Source organism: Pezoporus wallicus, unplaced genomic scaffold (genome assembly GCF_028554395.1).
Source record: "Pezoporus wallicus isolate ANWC-B61680 ecotype Strahan unplaced genomic scaffold, APGP_CSIRO_Pwel_v1 contig_13859, whole genome shotgun sequence".
NCBI classification, from domain to species: domain Eukaryota; kingdom Metazoa; phylum Chordata; class Aves; order Psittaciformes; family Psittacidae; genus Pezoporus; species Pezoporus wallicus.
In genome coordinates, this window is record NW_026637614.1 from 767,182 (window position 1) to 791,618 (window position 24,437).

Genomic DNA, 24,437 nt, shown 5'->3' on the forward strand with positions numbered 1-24,437 from the left:
GGGGGCTACAAGGATGCTGGAGAGGGACTCTTTATCGGGGACCGGAGCGATAGGACAAGGGGTGATGGGTTCAAAGTGAAACAGGGGAAGTTCAGGCTGGAGATAAGGAAGAAGTTCTTTACTGTGAGGGTGCTGAGGCACTGGCACAGGGTGCCCAGAGAAGCTGTGGCTGCCCCATCCCTGGCAGTGTTCAAGGCCAGATTGGACACAGGGGCTTGGAGCACCCTGCTCTAGTGGAAGGTGACCCTGCCCGTGGCAGAGATTGGAGCTGGATGAGCTTAAGATCCTTTCCAACCCAAACATTCCATGATTCTATGCTGGCCAGTCCTTTGCCCCTGTCCACATCAGGAAGCCTGTGGCTCTGGCCAGCTTTTTGGAAGACCAAGCCTTAAACCTAAACCCTGCTCTGAATCGAGGAATGATGGACCAACAGTGACCTGGGCAGTATCCTGACCCTCTTGCAAGGCAAAATATGCCTTTGCCTGCATCTTAGCTTCTGAGCAGTCCTAAATCCCATTTCCAAACCACCCCCAAACCCATTCTTCATCTTCAGACCAGTCAAGGTAAGAGCTGTACCCTGCTCCGACCTGGATCTATTCACACGTAACAGACATGAGTCCCTCTGTGCTAACATGTTTAATTAAACACAGCCTGGTCACAAGGGCTGTGCCTGACGTTTCACCACCATCTGAAAAGATGCTAATGAGGAAGACATTCATTATGCAGCTTATTAGATGTCCACATTAGTACCATAACCCTGATGGAATTCACTTGATACAAACTAGCCCACAAATATTAATTGCCTAAAACTTCCTCATCACTTGAAGGTATTAATGAGACAGTCATTATCCATGGGTTGTATGGCTGGGAGTTAATGACATGGCAATTGGATTTGAGAAACCCAAGGAAGTGTTCTTCCAACAATCCATTGATATTTAATTAAAGGACAGGACCTGTCAGTGTAAATCTGAGTGAAACACTTGCCAGGTCTCATTCAAAGTGTTATGACAAAGGGATGTGGGGACATGGTGGGGGTCTCCTGTGTCATGTAGTGGGGATGATGATGGAGATAGTGAGTACCAGTATCACCAATCTCCACTCCTTCCAGTGCATGTGAACATGGATGTGTTCTTCCTTCTCTTCTTCTTCTTCCCTGGCCTGAAGTGTCCTCACGATGCCCCACGTTGATGAAAGAGGAGGTATTTAGTGCTACACAGACCAGATCCAGCAAACACATCCCCTCTCAGTGCTCTTCCACAGCTCTCACTTGAGAAAATGGTTGAAGGTCTCAAAAGCATCTCCCTGCCTGCATCCCACATCCAGTGTGCTGTACACTTGCATCCTGCATCCCACCTCCTGCATCCCACACCCATATCCTCCATCCTACATACAGCGTCCAGAATCTGTGCATCCTATGTCCCACCTCCTGCATCCCATATCCTGCATCGTGCCTCCTGCCTACAAAGGGCACATTAAGGTACTCCCTATAGGAAGACCAAGATGCCCCTCCAGCCACCCCATCACTTGAGCAGTAAGAGCAAGGGTTAGAGACTACCTGTGTCCAAAGGAGAGACTGGTCGAGAAGTGGGAGCAATAAACTAGGGTGAAAGGTGTTTGGGCACGAAAACACCCCCAAAAGATGCCTCAGAAAGCAAAGGACTTGCCCTAAGAAGTGGGAGGGATGGTGAATATGTGGGTTGCCCCTCAGCTTGAGCTCCTGCTTTGTCTCTTATGGCTGTCATTGTGTTGTCTTGTCATACCTGCACCAAGAATTGGGGGGTACTGTGAACACGTGGGGTGTCCCCTCAACTCAAGCTCCTGCTTTTTCTGTTGTTGTTGTCATGGACCAGGTCCTCCTTCTTGACCCATGCACACCATGGTCAAAGTCAAAACCCCAAATCAACCTCCCTCAGCTCCCCAGAGCATCCTGACACCGACAGGACTTCCCTTTTAGCCACCTGATGACAGCAGTTGTCCTCTCCCTGGTTGTGCCTGCATCGAGATGGGCTTCACACCTCACAAACAGCCCTGGCCCCATGGCAAGGAAGACAATGGACCAGCCCCTCCATCTCCAATCCAGCATCATCCCCATACAGGTAGGATAAGACCCTGGGAAAAGGGTATCCCTTATCCTTATGGGAGCAGGGGAAGAACTGGTCCTACATCGCATGACACCCATGAAATTATGGCAGCTTGAGGCTCCCCTTCTCCTTCCCAACCACCTCCCCCTTGTCTCTTCCCTTCTCTTTATGTAAATGGAAACTAACAATTAGTTTATTTTTGCTTGTGCAAATTACAGCTCGCACTCCCAGGGAGCCTCTTACATGAATAAATAACCTGGTGTTGGGAGGGAGGATGCTCTATGTGTCATCTTCGTCCCCCCCCTCCTCCTTTTCCCTGCTCTCATCTATGGAAAGGGAGGAAAAGGAGGGGGAAAACTGCCAAGGAGCCTTTGGATTTTACCTGCTGGGCTGTTAGGCATTAAATTGATGATCTCAGGGGAGCTTGGCAGGTAGGGATGAGGAGTTGTGGGGCCAGTGTGGGGGATAAGGGAATGCCTGGGCATTGGGGATGATGATAGCAAGGAGATCTGCACTGCACAGAGAGCTGGGGCAGGAAAGGGCCATGGCTGATGGGACCTGACCCCACTGAAACTGAGGAGTAACACTGTCCTGGCATGTTTGCCACTTAGTAATGCAGCTGGTTTCCCTATGCACATCCGTGGATAGGCATCCTGCATCCCCTATCCCACCTCCTGCATCCCATATCCCACCTCCAGCATCTCAGCCTCATATCCTGCATCCCACATCCAACGGCCTTATCTGTGCATCCTGCATCCCATATTGTACATCCCACCTGCTCCATTCCACCTCCTGCATCCTGCATCCGATCTCCTGCATTCCACACCCATATCCTACATCCCACTACCTGTATCCCACATTCAGTGTTCTCTATCTTTGCAGCCTGCATCCGACCTCCTGCATCCCACACCCATATCCTGCATCTCGCATCCAGTGTCCAGTATCTGTTCATCCTATATTCCATCTCCTTCATCCGATATGCTGCATCCCACTTCCTGTATCCTATATCCCACTTTCTGCATCCCATATCCGCACCCTGCATCCCACTACCTGCATCCAGTGGTCTGTACTCTTGCATCCTGTACCCCACCTCCTGCATCCCAGTACCTGCACCCCACATCCAACGTTCTGTATCTGTGTATTCTGCATCCCACATCCCACCACCCACAGCATCCCTGGGTGATGCAGACCCACCTGAAAGCAAGGAATTTGGGATCAAAACGCAGTTGCAGTCCTCTTCATGTTGTGTTGGGATATTCCCATGTGTCAGCTGTCAGGAGGGACCTCAGCTCCCACTGAGGTTAGGGGTGATATCGGTGCCACAAGGATGCTCCGGCTGGAGGAAGGCAGAGAGGACTCTGCACAGCCCTGGGAATGAATCCCAGCCGAAGGGATGAGCCGTGTGAGTGCAAACACAGCCGAGCCCATAAGCAAGCAGAAGCAGACGAGCTCTTTTGCCAGGTGCTGTATGTATATATATGCATTTATATACCTCTATGGTTTATATATGGGGACCAGGGAAGCATTTGGCTCCCCAGCGATGTGGGGAATATCAAGGGCCTGGAGCACGGAAAGGAGGGAACCAGCAAAAGGCAAACTCCAGCCGAGCCAGACTGTAAAGATCAGCTCGAGCCAAGAAATCCCAGCTCCAAACTGAGCCGGGGCTCGGCTCATCCCATGCAGCCTCTTGGATCCGGTGCCTGGCTTCTCATTTAGTTGGGGGGGGTTATTTAGCTGGGAGTTGCATTAATCCATCTGCCCACCCCATGATTTAATATCCCAGGGCTGGAGTTATATCACGTTAGCGGGATGCTGGGATTTGTGTGGAATGTTCTGCGGTGCTCCCATGGCAAACCTGCCGGGTATCAGCATCAATAACCGAGGAGGAAGGAGCAAGGGGTGCTCTAGTGATGCTGCATTGATCGGCCTGCTGTGGGTTTCTGCCTGTTTGCAGAATTCCCAGGTATCCTCCACACTACAGCTATTTGGGAATGCCGTGGAGCACACAGCACCAGTCAGTGGGCGGCTTTGACGGGGGTTGTAACTGGTTCTGGGCACCTATGGGTGCTTGGGCAGCGTGCTCCGGGGTGCTGAGCATTCCCCGAGATCCTCCTTATTCCCAGTGTGAAACCCGTCAGTGGGGATGGCTGGAGGAGTCTGGGCTGTTTCCCAACCCAGCAGTGCCCGTGGTGCCTTCAAGCCTGTGTTAAAGTGCAGGAAGAGCTTGGAAATGGGTTTAAAAAGCTCTGCAGGTGAGTGGTATCACAGGGAACACAGGCCAACCGCCCCCCCCCCCCCAAGGCTTGTCCCCACACCCTTACCCCAAAAGCCAGGCCATGGGGTTGGGGTGAGAACATGGGGCTGGTGTTTTCATCCCCTCCAAGGTCACAGGGCTGGGCTGGAGATGGGCTGCAGATCCTGTTAGGAAGGAGCATGCGGTGTGTTCCAAGGTCCCACGGCCCCATGCAGACCCCAAAGAGCAGCAAGCGCTTGGGGAAGGATGCTCAAAGACAAGGAGAAACGAGGAAAAGAGCTTTAAAAAGAGGTCAGAGCCACCCCAAATCCCACACTGCAGCAGAGACATGATGCCCATGAACATCCGCAGCCCTGCAGCACGGGGTGACACGTACTGACACGCCACCCACAACACGCCCCATCCCAAAACATGCGCCAACATGCTCCAGCCATGCACATGCAGACCCCAGTGCTGCACCAAGACATGGTCCTGCACCACAAGACCAAACGGCCACCCTGAAAGATGCTGCAAAGCCACACAGGGACCACCCAGACCCCCACCCAGGCCATGGTGCAGGGGGGCTTCAGCCCTTCCAGCCCCTACAAGGAGACAAGCCATAAATCAACCCTGTGAGGGCATAAAGTGATTTAGGTTTTATTATTTATTCACCAAACAGGAGCATGGAAAGATCCAGGAGATTGGGTTCCCCATTTGGAGCTTCAGCAGGTCAGAGTGATGGGGATCACCAGGAGGTCCCCAGCTGCACCCCAACACTGTAAAGGGGTAGAAGGGCTTGTTTCTGCTCCCCTATCTCCCTATGGAGTGGCCATGGGATGGGGTCCCCCATGGAGTTCCAGGATTAACGGGTGACAATAATGCCCGTGGGTGCTGTTTGAGCTAATCCCCTGCTTGAGGAAATTCCAGAGGAGGTAGAAAATAAATAAAGCAATGGAAAAATAAAGTCATTCAAATGAATAACTGTGCAAGGAGCTGGGGGTCACATCCCTGCTAAAGATGCCCTAGGAAGATCAGGGGTGAAGGGAACGGGGTAACACCACGATCATCAACACAGTCTGCTCCTGACCCCGCAACACGCAGAGACCCAGGCTGCATCTTCCCCAGCTTGCTGCACCCCCAGAAAGAAACAAAAATCAAAGAGGAGGAGGAAGGAGGGAAGAAGCAGTGCTGAGCACCGAGGAAAGGGGGGAAATCGGGCATCCTCTACCCCAAAGTGCTGTATTCACTCTCAAAGGTGATGGGGAAGGTATTAGGGCACAGGAGGCAATTGCAGCCATCCCACGGGCATCATAGAGCATCACATTGAACCCCAGCGCTCCCCCCCAAAACCCCACACGGCTCCAAAGGCAGCTCTGATCCTCCAGCCAGCTGGGAAAAGGGGGAATGACCCACAGGGACACACGGAACGTGCCTGCAGGAAGACGGACCACGGCAAGAGCCAGGAAAGAGATGGCCCGAGATCCCTGGGATGGTTTGTGAAGGTACCAGCTCCAAACCCCTTCTTCTCCCCAAACTCTCATTTAGTCACAGAGCAGGCAGCTGAAAATGCTTCCCCAAAAATAATGGGTCAGAACAGGGGGAAGTTGGGAGGAAAAGATTGGGAATAACCCACCGGGGAGATGCTATTCACCCCCTAAGATAATCAGGGAGAGGAAGAGATGCGAGGGCAGCAGGACTCGTTATTCCTTACTTCAAATCAGGTTTGAAAAGCTTCCCCAGCTCCATATATAAACATGAATAGGGAATTAACCCCCCCAGAGCCCTCTTTCTGCCCAGCACCGGTGCATAAAGCACGGGGTGAGAGTGTTTCCATGCATCCCAGCTCCTATCCCAATAAACCAAGCCTGACACCGAGCACTGCTCAGACCGCTCAAAACTCTCCGGACACAAAATAAGGCACCGAAGCAGAGGAAGAAAACAGGGGGATGAGGTCTGGGGGTGCAGGGAAGGTAAAACCAGAGGGTGCCAGGGCCACATGTACCCCACAAAGCTTGGATGATCCCAGGGGGTGTGCGTTAGCACGGCAGGGATTTACGGAGCAAACACGCCGCAGCCATTGCGCCGGGGCAGCTCCCGCTTGGGATTTGCCATGGCAGAGCCTGTGCGAAAATATAGGGAGTAAAATAAACAATAAAAATCTATGCAAAACGCTCAGAAATCGGTTGCGGGCGTAAATTGTCCCGGTGAGCCCAACAAAACCAGGGAAAACTGCAAGGATATTGCTCTATGCTTCCCCAGCGGCACGGAGCAGAGCCGGGACACAGCGTCCCTGCAAACAGTCCCAAATCCCCCTAAAACACGTGTAAATACCAACCCTAAAGCTTTCCTTTCGGGAAGGAGAGCGTTTGGTTTGCGTTTCTCCCCCCCTTTCCTGAATTAAGGACTCAAAAGAGGAAAGAAAAAGGGAAAGGAAAATCGTTTATTACCGTTGAAAATCAAAGCTCAGCGGGACGGGGTCGGATAAGCTGGGACCAAACTGGTGAAGGTGACTTTAGAGCGGCCACCTCTAAAGGTCTCCAGGACACCTCGGGACCTTCCATTTAGGGGGGAAAAAAAAAGAACAACAAAAAAAAAAGCAGGAAAAAAAAGCAGGAAAAAAGGCAGGAAAAGCGAAAAGCCGGGGTTCGGTGGGGCAGAGCCGACGGCGCTCCCTGGCTCGCAAGCGACAGCGCCCGAATGGCTTTATCCCTGCGAGCTCGGGGAAGGTTTTGGCATCAATCTGAAGCCTCAAAGGGGATAATCGACCCCCCCAAAAACGAAAAGACAAAGATGAACACACAGCCCCCCCCCCCCCCCCCCAAGTGAGAGAAAACCCGACCCAGGCTCTAGTTGAATATAAGTTTTTATCTTGATGCAACATCGTTAAAACCGTCACAAATCGAAACAACAGGTCGTTTAAAAACGCTTCGCACGATCAGTACCTAAAATGCACCAGGCTCCCGAGCTCGCTTTGTCCCAAAGACCTCTGCGATTTACCCCAAAAGTCAGGGTTTGTTTTTTTCTTTTAAACGGGTTTTTTTTTTTGCTTTATCCGCGTTTAAATAAGCAACTTGGTATAAAAAACAACCACCACCAAACCCGCCCCGCTCCTGCGCGCAGGATCGGCCCCGCGGTTGCTCCAAGCACGGGTTCTCCTCTTCTCCTTGCTTTTTTAACACGAGGAAGATCGTGCCTTTTCCTTCCTTCTTCCCACATGGAGCTTAAAACAAAAAACTCCGGTTCCCGAGGGTTAATAAATAAATCCGGTGCATAGTGAGATAGCAGCCAACCGTTCGCAGTTCATATATTACTATATTGCCTTTCAGGTCGCCCTAAAATTGTTCCCTCTCCCCTCCCTTTCCCCACCCCCCCGCTATTCGTAAGAGCATAGATAACTTTAAATCTCTATAAAACAGTATTATTTCACCCAATCGATTTCCTGTATATAGTGCATTCGGCTTCTTCCCAACATCGTTAAATTAACTCGATATTATTTGCATGCTATTACATACAAACTTTTTTTAGGACTTGTGTATTTTTTTTTGTTCTTTTCTAAAGGATTTTGGTGTTTTTTTGTTTGGTTTTTTTTTTTGTAATTCATAATCAAGCAAAATATAGGCTCGAGGAAGAAGAAACAACACCCCCCCAAAAAAAAAAATTCAAAAAAAAAAGGCAAAAAACCCTAACTAATTTCTACATATTTACAAGGGTGAATAAGTTAAACGTGGCTCAGGTTAGGCGGGGGGGAGGGGAGACGGCCCCCCCCCCCCCCCCGCCGTCTATGAGGAAGCCCTCCAAAAACTCAACGTCAAATTGAGGGTAAAACACGTAGGATAAGGGATGGGGGGGGGGGGGAGAAGTCACCGGGATAGCGCCGATGCTCCCGGGGGGGGGGGGGGGGCGTACACGTCCCGCATGCAGGCTGGCTTCGGGCCCCCCCCCCATGTGGAGGAGGGGGGTTCAGCTCCCCCCTTCCCAAACTATGAGTGAGAAACCCAAAAATAACACATTTGTCGGGGTTTTGTACAAGCGGAGGGTTCGTTCCATACATGGAATGGGGGGGAGAAAGAAGGGGGACACCCCCCCCCCCCCCAATACACACACAACCTTCCCTCCCTCTCCCCGTGTTTGAGGCTCACATGAAGAAGTCAGCGGTGGGTTTGGGGGCGGCGGATGGGGAGGGCTCCCTCGGGAAGCCCCGGCCGGCCAACTTCTCGTATTTTTCTTTGTACAGATCCCTTTCCTTGGCCAAGCGGGTCACCTCCTGCTTGAGCTGCTCCACTTGGCTCTGGAGCTGGCATTTCTCGTTCTCCAAGATGTGCCGCTGCTGGACCCGCTTGTAGCGGCAGGACTGAGCGTAGCCTCGGTTCTTCAAGGTCCTCCTCTTCTGCTTGAGGCGGATCACCTCCTCCTTGCTGAAGCCCCGCAGCTGCCGGTTGAGCTCCCGCACCGACATACTCACCAGCTGGTCGTCGGAGAAGCGGTCCTCCAAGCGCAGATGGTGATGGTGATGATGGTGATGACCGGCGTGGTGATGGGCGGCCGGGGGTAGCTCCTCGCCACCGAAAGGCTGAGGTCGGAAGGACTCGTAGCCTTGGTGGTGATGATGATGATGGTGAGGGGCACCGATCAGCGCCTCCACCGCGTCCTCCGGCGTCAGGTTGAGAGCTTCGGGGTTGAGGTGATGCTGGTAACCCGACATCCAGTACAGCTCCTCCAGCTGCTGCTTGGAGCCCAGGGAAGCGGCGGTGGTGGTCGGGGGGCCAGGGGCTGGTTGCCCACCGGGACTGGGAGCGCAGAAGCTGGGCGAGGAAGGCACGGAGGAGCAGGGGGTGCTGAGCGGGGTGGACGACAGGGACCCGGCGGGCAGCCGGTGGCACAACCGCTCCGCCTCCGCCGGCTCCTTCTTCACTTCGAACTTCATCAGGTCGAAATCGTTCACGTATTCGATGGCGAGGGGGCTGGTGGGCAGCTCCGCGCTCATGGCCAGCTCCGAGGCCATCTCAGTCCATGGAGGGACCGGGGGGAGATCCCCCGGGCACCGCCGCTCACCGAGGACTCGGGGCTCTTCCTCCCACCGCGCTCCGGGGCTCTCCGCCGCGGTGTAACCGGTTGCCCCAACGGGGCTCCGCGAGCGTCCGAAGGGGGCTTCGCTGGGGGCTTCAACCGGGCTCCGGTACCTTCCGTCGGGGCTTCACTGGGGGCTTCAGCCGCGCTCCGGCACCCTCCGCAGGGGCTTTGCTCGGGGCTTCAGCCGGGCCCCGGGCCCCTCCGTCGGGGCTCCGCACCGCTCTGCAGCCGGGCTCCGGGGCTCAGCTCCTGGCTTCTCCCCACCACGGCCGCCGGGAAGCGGAGCCCCGTGGGTGCGGGACCGGGCTCTCTCCAGCACGGCTCCGCCGCTGCCTGCGGCCGGGTCCCAATGGCGGGGAGCAGGCAGCGCCCTGCCCGCCCCTTCCTGCCTCCCCTGGCACCTGCCCCGGCCCCACCTCCCCGGGACAGGAGCCTTCTCCTGCCCTCCTCTTCCTCCTCCCACCCCGGACACGGGCACCAGGGGCGGGGGCTGCCCCCCTGCCCGTCCCCTGCCTGCTCCCTGCCCGTACTCGGCGCTACCGGGCGGCTGAATGGAGCCCGATGCCTTATATACGGGGGAGCGCGGCCCGGCCCCGCCTCCCGGGGCGGGGACTGCTGTTTCTGGCCTATCAGCGCGGCGGATGCCCCGTCTCGATTTGCATATCCCCATGGTAACGCCTCGGGGCTGCTGTCAATCACTGCGGGGACCGGGTCGGCGCTGCCCGCGGCGGCTCCGGAGGAGGGGACCCCGTGCCCGGGGCATCCCCCACCCCCGGCATCCTCCTGTATCCCATCACATCAACCCCTGCATCCCTCTCTGCATCCCCCTGCATCGCCTGCATCCCGTTGTGCCCCCGACACACATCCCTCCTGCATCCCCCTGTACCTCACTGCACCCCACTTCCTCCCCAGTGCATCCCCTCTCTGCATCCCGTTGTGCCCCTGACCCACATCCCTCCTGCATCCCCCTGTACCTCACTGCACCCCACTTCCTCCCCAGTGCATCCCCTCTCTGTATCCCGTTGTGCCCCTGACCCACATCCCTCCTGCATCCCCCTGTACCTCACTGCACCCCACTTCCTCCCCAGTGCATCCCCTCTCTGCATCCCGTTGTGCCCCCGACCCACATCCCTCCTGCATTCCCCTGTACCTCACTGCACCCCACTTCCTCCCCAGTGCATCCCCTCTCTGCATCCCGTTGTGCCCCCGACACACATCCCTCCTGCATTCCCCTGTACCTCACTGCACCCCACTTCCTCCCCAGTGCATCCCCTCTCTGCATCCCCTCTGAATGCCCCCTGCATCTCCCCACCATTCCTTCCCCATGCATCCCACCACATACTCCTGCATTCCCTTGCACCCCCATGCATCCTTCATGTACCCCCCCAACCCCTCATCCCCTTTCACCCCTACCTGCATCCCAATGTAACCTCTTGCACCCCCCCCCCGCACCACCTTGCACCTTACCTGCATCTTCAGCATCCCCCCTGCATCCCCTTGAATCACTTCGTTCATCCCCCTGCATCCCCTTGCTTAAACTTGCACCCCCATATAACACCCTCTAACCCCCTGTGCCCCCTCTCTGCATGCCCCTTCATCCCCCCAGGCATCCCCCCCACATTCCCCTTTTATCCCCTCTCATATCCTGTGCACCCCCACCACCACCACTGCATCCCCTTGCGCCCCCCTGCATCCTCCCTCCACTCCCCCCTCCACCTTTCTGCATCCCTTTGTATCCCCCTGCATCCCCATGTAACCTCCTGCAGTCCCTCTGCTCCCTTTCTCTGCATCCCTCTGCATCCCCTGTCTATGCTCCCTCCATTCCACCCCCCCATTCCATCTCCCCCCAACCACTCCAGGCCCAAGCAAGAAGTGAGCACAAACAGAAGAGAAACCATAATTTCCTCCCCAAAAAACAGGGAAAGACCCAGAACGGGGATTATTGATCCCAAACCAGGTTCCACACCTCACTGAGGGACCACAGTCTCCATTGCTGTTGTGGGTACCAGGCACAACATCGACCTGGGATGAAAGGGATGAAGCCCTTTCCCTCCCCACCTCGGTGTTCCCAGTCCGGAGCATCCTCCCTGGGATACAGGGAAGGTTTTCCACCCTTCCAAAATACATACATCTATCTATTTTGGGATATTATTTGATGTTCCCATAATCCAGGTCTGGCCCCAGCTTCGTGCCACAGGAGGTGATGTCTGTGCCTCGCACACGGTGAGGAGCATCACCAGCTCCAGGATGAAGCCTCGCTGTCCCACCCCACGGCAAAGGCATCACTGGCATCGAGTGAGGGGCTTTGGGTGCTCATCCCAGCGCAGGATGAGGCCCTGGCCTGGCTGCTGCTCCGAGCCCTGCCACCTCGTGGCTGCTGCAGCTGCAGCACAAGGAGGGACCAGGATGTGCCAGGGAAGGAGTCGGGATTAACCCTGATGGGGTCAAGGGCAGCGCTGGGGGGGGGTTATGGGACGCACACTATGGGCAGGGATGGAGCACACAGGGGCCTGGTCCTGGCTGTGGGCACAGCCCCATAGGAAGGTGTTGGGGGGAAACTGAGGCACGGAGCGGTAGCCATTGAGTTGTACCCCTAATCCCAAGGGATTCATCCCATAGGGGCTGTCAATACCCACCATCACCCCCCTCCCATGTCTCCATCTCCTATAGGATGTCCTTGGGGTACCACAACATCCCAGCCTGGCTGCATCCTGCCCGCTATGGGATGGGGGGACATGGTCCCCTTACCCAGCTGATGGCCCTCCCCACTTGGGACTTTGGGAATGGGGAATACTGGGCTAAATGGGATGACTTGGGGCAAACGAATACAAAACAGGGTGATTTGGGGGGGTGAAACCCCCTCTCCTGCTGCATCCCCAGCAATTACAACCCCACTTCATCTCTTCTACTGGATCCAGCCTCTGGGTCAGGGGTGTTGTTGTCCCCTTCTCCATCCTTCTCCTCCTGTAAAGGTAAAATTAAGCCAGGGGTGATATTTGTCCTCCTTAGGAGGGACATGGATGCAGGTCCCCCGGGACCCTCCTAATGCTGGAATTTATCCCATAATGGATAACCTGGAACACAGTTATCCCACATTGGAGACCCCAAACTTGGGCAGGGAGCCCCCCAATTGATAGCACAAAGAATGGGACAAAAAAAGGGCATTTTGATACTTTTGCAACAGAAAAAAAACCTTTTCCTGGGACGTTTTTAACCCCTATTCATTGTGTGACCCCCAGCGCAGCATCCCCGTACCTGCGCAGTGGGATATCGGGATCCAGCTCTGGGAATCTGGGATGCGGAGCCACCTCCCTCCCCAGAGCCGCTCATGCCTCGGGGGCACCCGGCCCCCATCAGCAGCTGCCACCAAGGATGGGGCCGGAGCCAGGATGGGATTTAGGGAATGGGAAGGGCTCCAATGGAGCCGTCACCGGCCCAAGCCACCCCCTTGGGGTATTTATAGCGGGTGCTGGGTACAGTGACACGTCCCGGTCCCTCCCGGCCACGCCGCGCCGGTCGGCGGGGTTGAAACGCAGGCAGCCGAGTGACATAACCAGGTTGGTGGCCATGGGATGGTGTCACCGCTTGCTTTTAGAGCGGGTGGCCCCTCTGCCCCGTTAACCCTTGGAGCAGGGCCGGGTGCAGGCATGGGCGCTGCCTCGGTTTCCCCATGGGGTGGTGATGGGCTTGGGGAGCTCTCGACCCCCGGGGTGTCGGTGGGACCATCTTGGTGATGCTCCATCAGCATCTGCAGCAGGAGTCTGGGTGCTGATGAAGGGAGAAGGGTCAAAACTCATTGAATCATGGAACGGGTTGGGCTGGAAAGGACCTTAAAGCTCATCCAGTTCCAACCCCCTGCTATGGGCAGGGACAGCTCACACTAGAGCAGGTTGCTTGATGCCATCATTTTGGGAGAAGGAAAAACCATACCAAGAGGCTGATGCCACCTCTCCAGCTAAGGAACCCCCAGGGCACATCCACACCATGGTGCTGGCATAGACCATCACCGCAGCATCATGGGGAAGGTGGATAAACCCCATTGGGGCCCGTCACCGAGGCGTCAGGGCTCACCACCACCATCTCCAGGGGCTGTTTTTATCGCTCCTCAGATATCCATCACTCCCAAGCAGTGATTTGAACCAGAGCCAGCAATAAATGACAACCCTGCATGGGAAGGGAGCAGTGGGAAGCAGCATCAGGGCTCTTGGGGAGCTACTCATCACCTTCCTTAATGAGTGCTTAACCCTCATTCGACTGCTCATTAGGAAGCCACAGCCAGAATCACCAAAGCTCTTGGTCACCACCACATTGCATCGGTCATCCTTGGGGATGCAGCAGCATCATCTCCCCTGGGCTGATCTGTAGTGAATTTGGGTTGTTTTTTGGTAGGAAACCACTATGAAGAAACATAATTATGGGGAAAGGGGGGAAAGGTTCTAACACTTAAAGAACCCCAAAGATCTGGGGATCAGAGCAGCTTCTCCTTGATGGGATGTTCATGTACTGCCGAATAAAAAAGCCATGCTCCGACCAGGCATCCTGGAGAACAACCCCTTTATTTACATATCAAAACACAAGGGTCAATAAAAGACATGGAATAACAATGGGAACAACAAAGGTGTCACTAGAAAACAGCTCGTGGTACGCAGGCTGGGGTAGGAGTTGCTGGTCCTCACGATAACTGGGGGGACAATGGGGATGAGGCTACCACAAACTGGTGTCCGAGTGGCACTAAACTGCATTGCCAGTTCAGCATCCTTACAGAGGAGCCACGTGGTGCCTCTGGTGGCATCCCATGGTCCAAGTCACTTGAGACAGGTGATAAATCCCTCACCAGGAGCCCCCAAGATACCCCCCCACCACCACCACCATAGGGGTCCCTGGGGGTGAAACTGCACCCATCAGCCCCTTGCTGTATCCATGGTGCAGCTGAGCCCAAGGCTCCATCACCCACCCCATCACCAAGCCCAGCTGGGTGCTGGGTCCCCAGGGATCCCCAGTGCTCACCTATGCTCTTGCTGATGTCTTTCCCTGCAGGTGATGTGATGGAGCAAATCCTGCCACTGCACATGGCTCTCAGCACCTCATAATCCTGCTGTTGGGCCTAGAATCATGTGGGAACAGCATCCACTGCCCAAAAATCCAGGTGGAAATTGTACCCATGGATGCTAACCCCATTGTACCAGCAGCTGCATGGCCGCTACTTGGCTCTGCACAATGCTCTCCCCATGTTCTGCTCCTGCTTGGATTCGGAGGGACCCAAAGCACTGGGCTGGGTCTCCCAAGGGAAACCAAACCCCTTCTGGGATGGGGAGAGGTGGCATCAGGGTACAACCAGCCATGGGGACCCCGACACGCTGCAGGAGCCTTTGATGTGAGCTCAGTGCTGCTCCCAGCACATTTCCACTTGGGATGCTCTCGGCACATGGCTCTGCTCCAAGAAATCCCCTCCTAACAGCAAGGGGATGGAGCAGGATGGATGCAGGTGGCATGGAGAGACTGGAGTTCTGTGGGGGCTTTATGATCTGTTACATCCCAGTGTGGTGCTGACTTGAGACCACCAGACATGCTTGTTGCCTGTGGACTGGCTGACCTGGACAGGGGCACGCTGCTTGATGGCACAACCACCTCATGTCCTGTACAGCAGCAGAGCTGTGATCTGCAGGAGGACTGGTGGGGCTGGGAGCCTCTTCCCAACCCTGTGAGCATCCAAAGAGCCCAGAGCAGGTTTCATCTTCACTAAACTGGATCATTTATTGGCAACTTCAATACTCCCAATGAAGCTGCAGGGGAAGGGGGGTGATGCTGCCCCAGTGCTGCCACCCCATTCCCTGCCATGACAACGTCCCCAAAGAGCAAGAGGAGAAGAAGGTGCCGCGTGTGGCCGCGGCGTCCTGAGGTAGGGGCCGGGTAGTGCCCGGCTCTGCGGTTCCTGAGCTGGTTGGATGCTGTTGGGTTGGGTTCTTGTTCACAGCCTGGGCTTGATCTGCAGCCGTTTGCCTGGGGAGGAGAGGAAGAAGGTAGGGACAGAGCAACTGGTGCTGTTGGACGAGGCCTTGGGTGATATGGTTTAGTGTGAGGTGTCCCTGCCTACGGCAGGGGGGTTGGAACTTGATGATCTTAAGGTCCTTTCCGACCCAAACCATTCTATGATTCTATGGGCTTGTGTGAAGCGCTCCTTGTGACATCCTTGTCTCTAAACTGGAGAGACACGGGCATGATGGAGGGACCACCTGGTGGATATGGAATTAGCTGGATGGTTGCACTCAAAGAGCTGCAGTGAATGGCTCAATGTCCACGTGGAGACCAGTAATGAGTGGTGTCCCTCAGGTGTCGGTGTTGGGATCCATCATAGAATCATAGAATAGTTAGGGTTGGAAAGGACCTTAGGATCATCCACTTCCAACGCCCCTGCCATGGGCAGGGACACCTCACACTAGACCACGACACCCAAGGCTTCGTCCAACCTGGCCTTGAACACTGCCAGGGATGGAGCATTCACAACCTCCCTGGGCAACCCATTCCAGTGCCTCACCACCCTAACAGGAAAGAATTTCGTCCTTATCTCCAACCTAAACTTCCCCTGGTTCACTTTGAACCCGTTGCCCCTTGTCCTGTCACTACAGTCCCTGATGAAGAGTCCCTCTCCATCATCCTTGTAGCCCCCTTCAGACACTGGAAGCTGCTCTGAGGTCTCCACGCAGCTTCTCTTCTCCAGGCTCAACAGCCCCAATGTTCTCAGCCTGGCTCCATAGGGGAGGTGCTGCAGCTCCTGATCATCCTTGTGGCCTCCTCTGGACTTGTTCCAACAGTTCCAACAGGATCCTGTCCAACGTCTTTGTCAACAACATGGACGGTGGGATTGATGAGCCCTCGGCAAGGCTGTCAATGACACCAAGCTGTGTGGTGTGATCAACACGCTGGAGGGAAGGGATGGGATCCAGAGGGCTCTGGACACACTTGGGAAGTGGGAATGTGTGAACCTCATGGAGTACAACAGCCCAAGGGCAAGGTCCTGCACATGGGCTGGGGAAATCCCCGGTACAAACACAGGCTGGGCAGAGTGGATGGAGCAGCCATGGCAGAAGGACTTGGGGCTGTCGGTCAATGAGAAGCTCCCCATGACCTGGCTTCAGTGTGTGCTTGAGCCCAGAACCCCCCCGTGTGCTGGGCTGCACCCCCAGAGCGTGAACAGCAGCTCAGGGAGGGGATCCTGCCCCTCTGCTGCCGGAAGGGGAGACCTGAGAGCAGCTCCAGTGCCTAAAGGGGGCCCACAAGGATGCTGGAGAGGGACTGGAGTGATAGGACAAGGGGTGATGGGTTCAAACTGAAATCGGGGAGATTTAGGTTGGATATAAAGCACTGGGCATACGGGTGCTCCTCCACTCCACCAGCAGCACACAACCCAATAGCACCCACCAGCCTCACCTCTGCCACCCTCCTTTGGACAGGTGTTTTCAGAGTCCCCCAAGGATACTGGCAGCAAAGTCCTCTTCCTTCTGGTGCTGACTGGGAGCAGAAAGGAAGAAAAGAGGAGAAAGTCATTAAAGTTTTCTTGGGTTGCTTTGGAAATCCTTTGGGATGCAGGTGCAGGAGCATCGCAAGCTCTTCCGCCCCTGTAGCCTCAGCACTTTATGCTTTAACAGGGGGAAAAGGGAATAAAAGGTGCCCAGAGGGCCAACAGGAAGGATTAACTATCGAGCAAGTGGAGAAACTTTAATTGCATCCTGTCCCAAAGCCACCCTGCCCACTGCTGGTGGCGACACGTGTGTCCCCAGTGGGTGCTCAGCCTGGCCCTGCTGCCCTGCAGCCCCTTCCCCAGCATTCCAGTGCAGAGTTGGTCCCTTTGGGATGGGGACATGTCTCTGTGTGAGCCCAGAGCTGATGTTCCCCTTGGCCATGGCTGGGATGGAGGTGGCTGGTTCCTCAGATCCCTGAGCATCCTCAGCCCCCTACATGTGGAGGGGATGGAGACACTCAGAGGTCCCTTCCCATTGCAGAGCTGCTGCAGAACCCCCAAGTTATGGGTGAAATAGGAAAGAAAAGATAGACAAAGCTTCAAATTGCACCCCAAGGTGAACATCTCGACCTGCTTTGGGGCTGGGGTGGAGCAGGTAACACCTGAGCACCAGTAAGCAAGAGATTAACTCATGCTCAGTGCTATGGCCATGCTGGAGAAAGGTTTGGGGATCATAGCTCTCCGCTGTCCTTAGAATCCCCCCCAAGATGCTTCAGGTGATGACTTCTGCTTGCTGGAGCTGTGCCTCCCCCAAAGAGGGGCCCAACTGCTTGTATGAAGCCAAAACCCCATGAAGGGTGATCTGTCTGCAGGATGAGTCCAGGCACATCCCATGGATGAGGGTGGATGGTGTGAAGTCCTCCTCCATTTCAACCTCAACACCAGACATACCTTTCCCTCCCTGAAGGGTGTAGAGTAGCAGCAGTTAGGGGGTTCTACCAACCAAACTGATGGGTTGGTAACAGAGTGTGTGGACACCTGATCAAGAACACACCAAGATGAATGTGGATGGGAAAAGGAGGTTTGCCAGAATACAGGGGCTGGAACTGGATGAGCTTTAAGGTCCCTTCCAACACAAACCATTCTATGACCCTGCAAACACATTGGTGCTCCACACTGCACCTCCCAAATGATGGCCAGCACAGAGGTGGGACCATGGGCACCTTCCAGCAGCCCTGAAAGCCCAAAGGAGAAGGTTTTGGGGCAGAGAGGTGTGGAGAGAAGAGGACCCCAAGCAGCATCCAACAACAGGGAGTCACCAAGAGTTGTTCCCTGCTTTTAAACAAACTTGCCTCTGAGTCTAAGCCTCCGTGGCAGTGATACATAGCTTCTGAGCTAATTTATGTAGACTAAAGAGGGCTCATTTAGCACCTTTCCACCCTTAATATAACACCCATACATCAGAGTGGTGCACAGCAGCCACCTCGGACTTGGCCATTAGTCACTAGCAAAGCAACCAAATTCAGCTTTGGGGAACAGCAACACCAAGCAGATGCCCAATGCACCCCTCTTGGCCTTTGATCACCTTCCTAATGTTTCAGCTGCTCCACATGGTTTAGCCAGCCTGCAATATCCAAATTCCATTCTGGTTGGTGTTAATTAGGGTCCAACCCATCAACCCCAAAGGGGCAAAATGAGCATCTCCTCATTCCTGCCCCCAAAAAACCACAGCCCTGGTCCAATGGGAACAGTGGAAATGGCTCAATTCCATGCCGGATGAACTGGAAAACACTTCATTAGCTAATATACATGAAAGCCAGGCTTTGCAACTCAAAGCAAATATGATTACAGAAGGAGAAATATCGATTTCTCTCTTTTTTTGGGGGAAGGAAGACAAGAAAAGGTGATTTTTAAATCAACTGTAATTAACTTCCTGACTTCAGTATGAGGTTGAATGGAGCCGAGATGCTTTCAGAGAATCCCAGCCTGATTTCAAACTTATTCCTTACAAAATTAAGGAGGGTGATAATAAAATCAACCCCAAAATAGGATGCAAAAGGACTAAACTGGTCCAGTTTCTCACTTTGGATGGAGGGAGATGCTGCTCCGGGAAAGGATGAAGCAGTGGATGCTTCACCCCACGGTGAGCAAACAGGGATGGGCGAGCACCCCACGATGAAACACCCCCTTGTGAAAGCCAAAGGGGGGACCAGGAGAATAAAGGGGTGTCACTAAACCCACCCCAGCAAAGGAAAAGATGTTTTCTGCTGTTTGTGCATGGGAGATCCTGCAAATGGTGTGATCAATCTTGGGTCGCGTCTCGCGCGCCTTCACTCTCTCCCCCCTCTCCTCCTCGTCTGCATTTCAGCAGCCGCACAATCCATCTTCCAGGAACCAGGTATATCATTTCTAGTTAGTGAAAGCCAAGCTAAGAAACCCCTTTTTCATTACGATGATTGAACTGCTTCCAAAGAGAAGAACCGGGGCTGGAGCACCAGTTCTCTCCCTCGAAAAGCGGGCGGCTTTTGCTGAGCTTGTCAAGCTCAGGCGGGGAATGAGGACTTCCAGCGCTCTTCCTCTTGATGAAAATCAACATTTATTTTGCCTAAGCCTAAGAAGGTGTCAGGCAGATGGAGAAAGTTGCCTCTCTTTGCGAGGAGGAAGGAGGGAAAGGAAGGAAATCTAATAGAAACATATTATCAAGGCCGAGGAGTGGACAGTGCAGTAAATCACGCTTCAGGTGGCACCATTATGGGTTTCAATAAAGCCTGGCCTTCCCCCAGACGCTGCCGAGCCGAGCGGCTCCAGCTGCACCCCACGGGGGAGTGAAAACAAGGTTTGTTTCATTCACATGTGGATACAGGGGGGTTTAAAGGTGGGGAAGCAAAGAATCATAGAATGGGTTGGAAAAGAGCTTAAGTTCTCCCAGTTCCAACCCTCTGCCACGGGCAGGGACACCTCACACTAGGCCATGTCACCCAAGGCTCTGCCCAACATGGCCTTGAACACTGCCAGGGACGGAGCGTTCACAACTTCTCTGAGCACTCTGTGCCAGCACCTCAGCATCCTCACAGTAAAGAGTTTCCTCCTTATATCCAATGTAAACTTCCCTTGTTTCAGTTTGAACCCATCACCCCTTGTCCTATCACTCCAGTCCCTAATGAAGAGTCCCTCCCCAGCATCCCTATAGGCCCCCTTCAGACACTGGAAGCTGCTCTGAGGTCTCCACGCAGCTTCTCTTCTCCAGGCTCAACAGCCCCAATGTTCTCAGCCTGTCTCCATACAAGAGCTGCTCCAGCCCCTGAGCATCCTCATGTCCTCCTCTGGACTTGTTCCAACAGCTCCTTGTCCTTATGTTGAGGACACCAGAACTGCACACAGTGCTGCAAATGAGGTCTCACTAGAGCAGAGTAGAGGGGCAGGATCACCTCCTTCAACCTGCTGGTCACGCTCCTTTGGTGCAGCCCAGAATATGGTTGGCTTTCTGGGCTGCCAGTGCACACTGCCGCTCCTCAAACCTGATGGAGGACAAATCGCACCAGATAGAGGGTAAAAGGAGATGGGTCTGGTCCTTGTCCCCAAATCCTCTCCTTGTCCACGGCTCCTGATCAATGAGGGTTTAAAGAACTGCTTTGCTCCCCAAGGTGTGAGGGTGGGAGGCAGCTGGAGATGCCCCACATCATGGACAGAAGATGCACAAGCCTCAAAGTGAAGGGATGCAGGGGAAGACGTCTTGCTTGTAGCTTCCCAAACTCCACCATCCAGCTATAAAAAGCTTTGATGGAGGGAAGGCTGGGATTAAGGATACCTTCCCTTCCTGACCAGCCTCCAGCCTGATGGATGTTTGGTCTCCATCACTCTCCTGATGCTACCAAGGGGCTCTGTCCTGTCCTGCATTCAAGTTAGGCTCCAGGAAGGGGTTTCATGTGGGGCATGGTACCCACAACCACCTCACTCCTCCCCAGGATCTGCCTCCATGTGAAATGATCCCAGATTAAAGGATACAATCCCATTCCCAAAGCAAAGAAGGATAATGAGGTGGCTGCAATTTGCAGCTCTTTTCATGGCTGGCCACCTAATGCTCCAGTTACTAATACAGCAAGGGGGATGCAAAAGTTTCCACCCAATGGCTCAGTGCACACAGATGCATCCCAGCATCTCTGTGATGGATGCTCAAGGTTTAACACCACCTGGAGACCCACCCCTATCCTTTTTGTCCCCCCATTCCCAAAGGAAAAAATATGCAGATGTCCCATGATGTCCTGCCATGCTTGCAGAGCAGGACATCCATGCTGGGATGTCCTCTCAGAGTCTCTTCTTCTGAATTCCTTCTTCTAGGAGGAAAAAGGCAACCAGGAAACCAGACATAAGCTGCAGTGTTGGGAGAGGGACTTAGTTGGATGGCGGGCACAGCAGAGATGCTCTGTGGTCTGGTGGTACACGTTGGCCTGGCCATGATAACATATGGTGAACACCATGTTTTTCCTTTACTGATGAGATGAAGCTTCCCCTGAAGAAGATGGGATTTCACCATCTCAGAGGGCTCCACTTTTTAGGTCATTAAACAACTTATGGGGGGCGAACATCAGGTCTGCTAAGGGGCAATGAGCTGAACATGAGGGTTCTTCAGGAATCTGGAGCCATGTCTAAGTCCTGGTCTCAGCCCCTCTGCACATGTGGATGAGGCCCTAAAAACCAGGTAGAAAATGAATATGGAAGAAATGGATTTCAGTCCTGGCAGAGGAATGAGACTTGGCAGCTCTGAAAGTCACCTGCAAATCGATGAGGGAAGAGGACTGGAAACGTGCAGGCAGCCCAGTGCACGTGGGAAGTAAATCAGAGTGTTTCCAACGGCCTTTGGTGGGCTAAGAAGGGATGATTCTGATTCAGAGCAGGAGCTCAATTAGAAGAAGTCCCAGCACCCACGAGCTTTACTGGAAGTTTCAACTGAATTGGCCACTTTGCAATACGGGAATGACACAGCAGTGAAGTTCCTGACTTTTAGACCTTCCCAGAGATACGAAGACATGAGGGGATGCAACCCCAACCTTCAACAACACCCGTGTCACCCCCAGCACCCCAAAGCTTGATGGTACCCCAAGCCTGATGGTGTCCTGCAGCAGGACTTTAGTAGATGGAAGAAATGGAGACCAAGGGCTGCCAGATAAAAGGCATCGCTGCAGAGAGATGTGCAAGGTCTAAGGACTGTAGCAATAGGACAAGGGGTGATGGGTTCAAACTGAAAAAGGGGAAGTTCAGGATGGAGATAAGGAAGAAGTTCTTTACTGTGAGGGTGCTGAGGCGCTGGCACAGGGTGCCCAGAAAAGTGGTGAATGCTCCATCCCTGGCAGTGTTCAAGGCCAGGTTGGACACAGGGGCTTGGAGCACCCTGCTCTAGTGGAAGGTGTCCCTGCCCGTGGCAGGGGTTTGGAACTGGATGAGCTTTAAGGTCTTCTCCAACCCAAACCATTCCATGATTCTATAAGGGCCACTAGGAAGTCCCCTGGTGACGTCCACCAGCCCATGGGTCTCTCCAGGTTGGGAAAGAATCACCCATGACCAAGGTGATGTCTGAAGCTCGTATCTAGGGTGTATGAAACCAACCTAAACCTCCCCCACTGCAGAGCCCCCCACCAAACAGCCACAAGGACCTGCTGACTCAGGAGAAGAAGATGCAATTGCCAATGACCTGAGCAGATCCAGCCTGTTAGGAGGAAACCAATCAGGCTGATACACGTTGTCCTGCTCAAGGCATGGGTGCAGCCTGCTCTGAACCTGCAGCTCAATAGATTCTGCATTACACAAAGCAATTCTATTAGAGGGTGGTTAATTCAGTTATGAAAGAGTTCTGATGCTCTCTAATTAGAGTCTCCCTGTGTGTCCAATGGAGAGTGCATTGGATGGGGAAGTGGGGAGGGAAGCATCTACCTGCAGTGGGATCACACAGCAAAGGTGAGGAGATGAGAGGGAGCATAGGAGCACCCATCACCACCTGCCATGTGCATGGATCACACTCCCTATTACAAGAAAGATGGGCCAAGTGCCATGACTAAAGCTGGGAAGGTACACCAAGGTCCACATTGCTTATGAGCCACAAGACAGGAAGGGTTCATTGGTACCATCAGGAAAAAAGATGGAGATTTCCTGCCTCCTGTCTGTATCCTGTTCATTTATCCAACGAGAGCAGAAGACCTCAGAGGAAGGCAATGATGGGAAAGCTGATTTATGGACAACAAGATACATCAAGCATGATCCTAACTCCCTTTTCCTTTCCCTACAGAATTCAGGTCTTGATGCCCTGTTGTCCTTACTCTCCTTAGCTCATCCTTGTCCCCTTGGTATCACCTGCTGAGGATACAGGAAGTTCTGTAACGCCCATGAGCTCCCCCATGACCACCAAAGTGCCTCCACCTACTCCTGCTATCTCCTACCTGCCTCCTAAGAGGACACCTCCTCAGCCATGTGTCCTTGTCCATCCTAAAATGGATCACAGGATGGAAGCTGAACCTGAAAATGACTCAGGACTGCAGGGGAAGGAAGATGATTGTGGTGTGTTCATCCCATACACGCTGGTGGCATCTCCACAGGGATGGAGGAAAAGGTCCTGCCATGTGGATCCTGGGTTGAGCAGCTCAGAGCACAGTGATGATGATGAGCAGCACATGGATGCAGCACCCTGGTGTGGGGATCACATCGGTGCCCCTCGAAACACAAAGGAGATGGTTTATCTGCTCCTCTCATGCCCAAACTCATCCCTGGCTCTCCCCAAACTGTCCTGGATGCTTCTACCCTCCAGCTCCCAAAGCCACCCACAAACCAGCAATAAAGCTTCAGAGCTCTTGCTGAGCAGGAGGTAAGGGAATGGGTAAAACTGAGTCACGCAGAGGTCAAACACCATTATCCTGCTAAACCCCTGTTCCTCTATAAAGATTTGAGTTGCTGCTCTTGCCTGCAGAAGGCAAAAGACCAAAGATCTCAGGCAATCTGCAACCACCTCCCATCCATCTGAGCTGCACCAAGGTCTGCACTAAATGCTCCCGTCTGGATGAGAAAGCTGGGGCTGTTCAGCCTGGAGAAGAGAGGCTGCGTGGAGACCTCACAGCAGCTTCCAGTGTCTGAAGGGGGGCTATAGGGATGCTGGGGAGGGACTCTTCATCAGGGACTGGAGTGATAGGACAAGGGGTGATGGGTTCAAACTTAAACAGGGGAAGTTTAGATTGGGTATAAGGAAGAAATTCTTTACTGTAAGGGTGGTGAGGCACTGGAATGGGTTTGCCCAGGGAAGTTGTGAATGCTCCATCCCTGGCAGCGTTCAAGGCCAGGTTGGACAGAGCCCTGGGGGACATGGCCTAGCGTGAGGTGTCCCTGCCCATGGCAAGGGGCCGGAACTGGATGATCCTCAGCTCCTTTGCACCCCAAACCCTTCCCTGCCTCCGTGAACATCTGTGAACACCCTCAGCAGCTCCGCACCTCCCTGAATCCCTCCAAAGCCAAAGCGTTTGAGCGTGCTCAGCGGAGCCGTTAGGAAAAGCCTGTAGCGAGCAGCTTCCATTACCGTTACGACCGTGAAATATGACAAGGAAATGATGGCCGT

The 24,437-nt window shown here is 54.0% G+C and overlaps 2 protein-coding genes across 3 annotated transcripts in view; both read right to left on the reverse strand.

Annotated features, from left to right (window-relative positions):
- Positions 1-8,372: 8,372 nt before the first annotated feature.
- On the reverse strand, positions 8,373-9,892 carry MAFA (MAF bZIP transcription factor A). The gene has a single exon (XM_057406671.1). The coding sequence runs from the start codon at positions 9,314-9,316 to the stop codon at positions 8,450-8,452; it is 867 nt and encodes a 288-aa protein (XP_057262654.1). The 5' UTR covers positions 9,317-9,892; the 3' UTR covers positions 8,373-8,449.
- Positions 9,893-14,440: 4,548 nt separating this feature from the next.
- ZC3H3 (zinc finger CCCH-type containing 3) overlaps positions 14,441-24,437 on the reverse strand; it is a 156,566-nt gene continuing 146,569 nt past the window's right edge. For both annotated transcript variants that reach the window (XM_057406663.1, XM_057406662.1), the window contains exons 12-13: positions 16,813-16,893; positions 14,441-15,384 (exon numbers count right to left, since the gene is read on the reverse strand). In XM_057406663.1, the coding sequence (XP_057262646.1) occupies positions 15,353-15,384; positions 16,813-16,893 (113 nt within the window). In that variant the 3' untranslated portion in view covers positions 14,441-15,352. The remainder of the gene's footprint in view (positions 15,385-16,812; positions 16,894-24,437) is intronic.